The sequence below is a fragment of the Cyprinodon variegatus genome, unplaced genomic scaffold, assembly GCF_000732505.1.
Source record: "Cyprinodon variegatus isolate N-32 unplaced genomic scaffold, C_variegatus-1.0 Scaffold777, whole genome shotgun sequence".
NCBI lineage: Eukaryota > Metazoa > Chordata > Actinopteri > Cyprinodontiformes > Cyprinodontidae > Cyprinodon > Cyprinodon variegatus.
In genome coordinates, this window is record NW_015151230.1 from 92,348 (window position 1) to 100,036 (window position 7,689).

Genomic DNA, 7,689 nt, shown 5'->3' on the forward strand with positions numbered 1-7,689 from the left:
AGCGACAGCAGGATGAGAAGGAGATGCAGCAAGAGCGACAGCAGAAGGAGGAGAAAAAACACAGCAAGATAAGCAGAAGCAGGAGGATGATGAGGAGAAGCTGCATTAGCAGGAGGATAAGGAAGATGAGGAGAAGCTGCAGGAGGAGGATGAGAAACAATGGCAGCAGCAGAAAGAGAAGGAGGGGGAGGATGAAGAAAAGCAGCAGCAGGCATAGGCTGAAGAGCAGGAGCATAGGCTGGGAAGGAGCGTGGAGCCGGCGGTCGCTTGGTTCCAGCGATCGCAACATACCAGGCGGTGCGAGCTGCGAGGGCCGCCCAATGCCACTTGTGGCTTTAATTTTATGTTGCAATTCATAAAACAACTACTCTTTGAAATGATAATTACAATAACTATGAGAGAGAAATAATTAAAGATCTATGTACCTATTTATCCAAAAATGAACAGAATGCAAAGAAATATTTGCTTTGGATATAATTTAGGGATTCCTTTTGGTAGAAATTAAAGAATGTTTTGCAACACCTCTTGTGAGCTGGAAGAAATAAAAACCTGATTGTTAGACAAAGGATTTTCAAGATGTGAAAAATCCCAGCGGACCTTGGCCAACCTTGGCCATTTGTTTCGGTCATGCCAAAACACTAAGCTTCTTCTGGCTGTCCACGCTGGTGAAGATTCTCAGCCATCCAGGTCAGTCATTCCAAAAAAGTTAAATCAATCCTCTGGACTTTGTTTCCAAGTCTGAAGACGTTTCTCTTCCATCCAGGAAGATTTTTCAATCCAAAATGTCAGAAATAGCGTTTAGTTCCAGGTTTTATCCAGCAGCCCAACAAAGCCTGGTTTTAGTTTAGAAAACATGCAAATAGAAACGGATGAACGGGTCCCCCCCTTTGGAATGGGGGTCGTTTGGCTTCTTTGTTAGCCTGCAATGCCCCATACCTGTCTATGTCTCTGAAAGGGGGGGCGTTAGAGGGAATAGTTGGCCTGGCTGAATAGGTGAGGTCTTCTGTTCTCCTGTAAAGGGGTTGGGGTTACAACCCCCATTAGAGGTGTAATATAAGGTTAATAAATGTGTTGTTTGTTATGACTAAACAATAACATGATTGGCTGAAATCTCCACCTAAACCGGTTACTTATTGTGAGGTCTGAGAAAATATTGGAATTTTATTATACTTGAGGCTTTTATCATTAAGCTTTTTCTGTTGAGGCACAAACCACTCTATGTTTATTTAGATATATAGTAAAAAATCTAATTTGTTGTTATATTTACTTATGTTAACAAAACACAATCACTCTTCACTCTTCATCTCATTGTTTATAAGAGACTGTGCGCAGCTTCAAAAAGACTCCTCAGTGGAAATGTTTATAGGTCTTCAAATGTGCAAAATACACCTTCTTACCCTGAAGTGAAGCGGAGACGTTTGGGATGTTTCTGGAAGTTCCCACATCAGCAGGACTGAGGTTTTCATGACAGCTTTCACACCAAAGTTTCTGACAAACACTGAGGAAAGAAAAGAGTCACTATTAGACTTTAAAGAAACTAAACGCAGTTCAAACAATGTGTGTATAAATCAAACTCAGTTTATCATTTTATCGCACTCTCACATTAAACTGGATGTTCAAACGGTTATTTCATTTTGTGACTATAAATGTATTGTAACAGGTTTTTAAGGCACTGTTCGGTAATGGCTAACAGTTAGCTGATGGCAAGCAGTTAGCCACCAGCTAACTTTTAGCACAGTTAAGTCACATGATCAGAGGAGTGGATTTGATTGGCTAAAAGTAGCTGAACTGGATCTAGTGCTGGTTGTCACGACCCGATCCGTCCCAGAACCGCGATGCATGCGCGTACAGAATAATATGAAATCTACGTAATAAAGGTACTGAAAATAGTTATTTATATACTTAAAACATTAATGAATGCTAAACTACATGGTATAGAATATATTGAAGACTTTTCTGGAAGCAATAGAAATGTTTTTGGACGACTTTCAGCCTGATGGTGCGTGGTGTAGTGAACAAGGGGGTAACGAGGGGCGATCAGCCTCTAACGACCACCTCCTCATTAGGAATCAGAAGGTCGGGAGAAAATCAAACATGTTAGAAATTCAGTCGGCCGTCATAAGGTGGTCGTGGGTAAATCGCTCAGTGGGCAAACAAGGATTCTTCTTCATCTCAGATGTAAACCCAGCATCATGGCGGGGGGGCAATGAGTGAAATGGAGTTCTTCCTGTCAAACTGTCAGACCGTAGTAGCCACGTTAGCTCAGCCATGTCTTTGTCCAAATACGTCGTCTCCTTTTCTTTTTAGGGCTTTCAGCACTAAATTGCCCAAATATCCAAGGCAGCGCGTTTCACTCTAGTGAGCTTCATGTTCCTCTGCTACTGGTTTGGCTTCCAGAAAGACGAGTCCGAGTAGCGCCATCTCACTGCGGAGCTGAGTCCAACCTGGTTTTTAGACGTAGAGAGTGAGCAGGTAGATCGCATCAGAGCATCGGGACGCACAGCGTGAGAACAAACATCGTGAGCTGAAAACTTTTGAAAGCTGCGTTTGGTCGTACAGTGTGAGCTGTAGCTGCGTGCGATGATGGAAAATATCGCATGCCCAGCTTTAGGGACAACATGTCCTGTTTGGACATTAAAAAGATCCTTAATTAAGTTTGAAACTCAAAAAGTTCCAGAGGGTGTGTGGACCTTTCTTGAAATACTTTAAGGATTTAAAGTCAGCAGTCCGTTTTACAAAGAAAGTTCACTGAAAAGATTTGTAAACCTAAAATCAGAGAAACTCAGTTTTTTCATTTCACAAAGAGAGTTGCCATAGTAACATTCTCCCCAGAGCTAACCTGGTCAGCAGCAGGTATGGTTCAGTGAACCCAGTGTCCTCTGTCTGCGCTCTCCTTAGAGCCAATCACTGTAAAACATTTTTTAAATTTAACATTCAAGAAAAACACTTTGGATGTCAATGATATATAGGACAAATTTCTAAATTTGATTTTGGTGCTTCAAAGTAGGATAATCACTGATGAATCTGAAAGACAGGATACCATCTCTGCTGTTTGCAGATGATGTTGTGCTGTTGGCCTCATTAAACCAGGACCTCTGGCGTGCACTGGGGTGGTTTGCAGCAGATTGTGAAGCGGTCAGGATGAGGATCAGCTCCTCCAAATCCGAGGCCATGGTTTCCACCGGAGAAAGGCTCCCTCTTCAGGTCAGGAGGGGTCCTTGTCTCAAGTGGAGGAGTTTAATACCTCGAGGTCTTATTCACAAGTAAGGGACGGATGGAGCGTGAGATCGATAGACGGGTCAGTGTGGCGTCGGCAGTAATGCGTTCGCTGTATCGGACTGTCAATGTACCGATCAATCTATGTTCCCACCCTCACCTATGGTCATGGTATCTGGGTAATGAACCAAAGGACGAGATCGCGAATACAAGCGGCTGAAATCTGTTCCAGATGCCTCCTGGTTGCCTCCCTCAGGAGGTGTTCCAGGCATGTCCCATTTTGTAGGAGGCCTGGTGGAAGGCCCAGGACACGCTGGAGGGACTATGTCTCTGAGCTGGTCTGGTGTTGCCTTGGGGTCCCCCCATAGCAGCTGGAGGAGGTGTGTGTGAATTGGGAAGTCTGGGCATCTCTGCTTATGCTAAGTTCACACCAAAAGCAGCAAAGGCAGCAGGAGCAGCTAGTCTACAAGGAAAGTCAATGGTTGGCACGCATCAAGGCGCAGCAAAAGGTCCAGCAGCGCATTTTGAGCAGCATGCGCAGCACGTCTGAGCAGCTGATACAGCGCGTCATTAGCGTTTGAGCATCTGACGCGCGAGACGCACTGCAAACGCAGCTGCTGCAGGAGTTGGAAAAATTAAACTTTTGCTGCTCGACGTGCCACTTCAACCAATCAGAGTCAGGATGGTCAGGATACTAAAACTACTTTATTCTCACCGATCACAGCAAATATAGCTGCCATTGTTACAGTAGAGACTGACACGGGAGTGGATTTTCACTCCTGTCCCGTCCCACTCCCACAGAAAAAAATTGTGTCACATCCCGATCCCGGGCCAGAGTAGAAATCTAAATCCTGTCCCGTCCCACTCCCACAGAAAAAAATTGTGTCCCGTCCCGATCCCGGGCCAGAGTAGAAATCTAAATCCTGTCCCGTCCCACTCCTGGTGAAATTACTCCCACTCCCATCCCGCTCCCATTCAGAATGAGTCCCTCTCCTGCACCACTCCCATTCTTGTTTTTGCTTTTTGAGCGCGGGTGGAAAAACTCAGAGCGGAAGCACTGTTGATTTTTGGGTCGTGTAGTTTTTTTTGACTCGCATTATAGTGTAGGTCTCACGGAAAAAAACTACAAAAGGGCGGTGGCGCGCCAGTGCTGGATTTTTTGGCATCGATCCTAGTTTGTTTTTTAGTTATTATTGGTTTGCTTCCGCTCCCGTTAATGTTTAATCCTGTACCGTCCCAATCCCGTGATCTTTACTAATACTGACTCCCATTCCTAATACTGATTCCCGAAAAAATGTCAGTCTCTATGTTACAGGCAGGATAGCTCGTAGCTCCGCCCAACGCGCATCAAACCCACTTTTCCACCGCACGAGTTTTTGCTGCCTTTGCTGCTTTTGATGTGAACGTAGCATTCGACGGCTGCCTCCACGACCTGGAGGAAAATGGATGGATGAATGGATGGATGGGAAACAGGTCTGAATTAGAATTACAGACAAAAGTTGACCTGATGCCAGAGTTACTCTCACCACAGGTCGAGTAATCAGGCACTGATGGAAGAAAGGCAAAAACAACATAAATAGCTGAGGGAACCAGGTGGAAACGTTCGCCGTTAATCAGCCGCCGGCCAATTAGACAGGTGAGGACGAGCAAATGAAAATGCCAACCATAAGTTCCAAGACCATGACACTGAATTCAGTGAAGCAAAAATAAATCCATGTAGAGAGGGACAGGGCAGCATTGAGTCCCTTCTGACAAAAGGAGTGCAAGTGTTCAGTCAGGAACATCCCAGACCATCAGGCTATTGCTGAAGCAAAAATACAGGACTTTATTATTTCATGCAACCTCCCGCCATCTTTGATTGACAAGCCCAGCTTTAAAAATTTTATGGCATTGGTAGAGGAGAGATACTGTCCACGTCACAGCACAGTAACCAAACGTCTGTGTGAGCTCGCTGCAGAAAAATGTTAATCGTTTCAGGAACAGAGATGGAAACACAAGGAGACATAAGCAAGCATGTCTATGTACATCACTGCACTTATTTTAATTAAACATGTAATTAGAATTTAATGTGCGATTAACTAATAATGGCAACAGGCATTCTCAAGACTTGAGACTTGACTTGGACTTGAGCTCTCAAAACTTGACTTGAACTTGCAATAAATGACTTGTGAACATGTCTGGCGTGAACACATACAAGTCCCCTTTTGTAGTTGATGCGGATGTAGGTACAGTAGTGCCAAAAATAGCAGAGTGACGCATTGTTTATTTAAGAATTGATGACTATTGAAGAAAAATGGGGTGTTACACAGAAATATAGAGTGGAATAAAATGGCAGATTTACCTGCTGCACACAGAAAGACGTGACGATGGGGAAGCTACCCCCCCCCACCTTGAAGTCTAAAAAGACCTTTTTTATTTTAAATAACATGTAGAAACAATGTTGTTTCACTATATAAAAGCTGAATGCACTGTATACAATGGGTAGTTGTTTCATACTTTATGCTCTATGTGATGGAAACAAACTTAAATCCTTGTTTTTACCAAAAACAAGGATAAACAACACTGTTACTTCTGAACCATTTTTTTCTTTGAGAACAACTTTATGTCCTCCAATTCGGAACGAGGCAGATCGCATGTGCCAAGTTACAAAACATTCAGAGGTTCCCAGGGCCGAGGCTGCACATGCGGTCCACGCTCGGGGCGGGGACAGCATCGATTTTGGTGCGCGCACACCCTCACGCCCTGCGTGAGGCGCTGAGTATAAACCAAGCTTTTGGGTTTGAGCTTTAGTTGGAAATTACCTGCTAAAATGAAAGAAATACTAGTTTCAGTTTGAGTGACATAACTGCTGATATTTGCTGTCAGAAACAGAAGTCTGTTGATATGCTGCACGGTGGAAACGCTTGTAGCACCATTGCTTTGCAGCAGCAACTACCTGGAATTGATTGCAAGCACAGGATTTTTCCACATTCAGTTTGGATGTTCTCCCGGTGTAGGCGTGGGTTCTCTCCAGGTAATCCGGCTCCCAAACTCCAAAAACATGGGTGTTAGGGTAACTAGCATCGCTAAATCGTCCTTAGGTGTGGGTGTGTGTGTGTGCTTGTGTGTCTTTGTATGTCTCTGTGTTGTCCTGTGATGGACTGGTGACCTGTCCAGGGTGGACTCTGCCTTTAGCCCATAGACTGCCAGAAATAGGCCCGAGCCCCACCCTGACAGATGAAGCGTGAGAAGAAGGATGAATGGATGTTTGCTCATATTTTGAGCTAGCTTGATTCCAGGACCAACCCACCAGAACCAAACATGCAGCTGTCCTATATGTAATACCCATGTATGAAGATGTGAGCTCTGTGTGAAAATGAAATATGTAACCAGATTTAAATTTACACAAAGACATCTGACCCACCTGGCATAGATGCCGGCATGGTCCTGCTTTGGACGCTGGGGCTGAAAGGTCCTCCTCCCTTGTTGGTAAAAGCTTGGATTCTGATGTCATAGGTGGTGTCAGGCAGCAAACCCTGAACAGTCATGTGTGTCTCTGTGGTGCTGTTGGTGTAGTTGTCCTTGCTATTAATGTCCCGATACACCACAACATACTTGACGATCTCTCCGTTCCTTTCAGCCAGAGGCGGAGGCTCCCAGGCCAGCATGGTAGAGGTAGAGGTGAGGCCCGTCACCCTGAGATTCTGGGGGTAGCTGCTGGGTATGTCCTCAGAGGTGATGATCTCCTTAACATATTCCTCACCGGAGCCTGCTTGGTTTTTAGCAGACAGCTTGAAAATGTAAGTGGCTCCTTTAAGGAGGCCGGTGAGAGTAAAATGGTCATCCGTCTTCCTGAGATCTTTGGTGGTGAAGGTTTCCTCATCCACCCTCTTGTACTGGAGTTGGTATCCTAGATGTTCTCCTATCATTTCTTTAGGAGGCTGCCATTGGATCATAGCGGTGTTCCCCACCATCATATTGATCATCATGCTTGGCTTTCCAGGCACTGTGACAGAGAAAATATGAGCAATAAACCAATTAGATTATTTACATCACTACAAATAGCATTTATACCACTCTCAACTGGCATGTAGCCTGGAATAATTCATAGGGTGTCCACCTTGGTATATCACATCTTTAGGCTTTGTGTGGCATGGGGGTACAGGGTATCCTCCCCCAGAAAATGTTGAAATTTAAACTTGCTGAAACCCTTTTTGCTGTATTTTGAGGGGGAATACAGCTTTCTGTCTTTGTTCCAGCACTACTTCTGTCCTGATTATAGGAACTATATGTGCTTGACTAGAGGTGGAAATTTAATCAGGAAGACATGAGATCATTTTTAGGTACAATATTATGTTTCATAGGTTAATTAAAACAAATTCAAAAGTCTAATGCTATGTTCACACCAGACACAATTTAAGCAGCAAAAAAGCTTCTGCTGCTCCTGTGTTCAATGCCAGAGAGCAGCTTTGCTATAGTAGCTGTGATCAGCGG

General features: G+C 44.4%; 1 protein-coding gene across 1 annotated transcript in view; it reads right to left on the bottom strand.

Annotated features, from left to right (window-relative positions):
- The window catches only part of LOC107098440 (receptor-type tyrosine-protein phosphatase F-like), an 87,487-nt gene that overhangs the window by 45,452 nt on the left and 34,346 nt on the right, over window positions 1-7,689 (bottom strand). The window contains exons 10-11 of the mRNA XM_015396138.1: window positions 6,620-7,201; window positions 1,398-1,498 (exon numbers count right to left, since the gene is read on the bottom strand). Coding sequence (XP_015251624.1) covers window positions 1,398-1,498; window positions 6,620-7,201 — 683 coding nt within the window. The remainder of the gene's footprint in view (window positions 1-1,397; window positions 1,499-6,619; window positions 7,202-7,689) is intronic.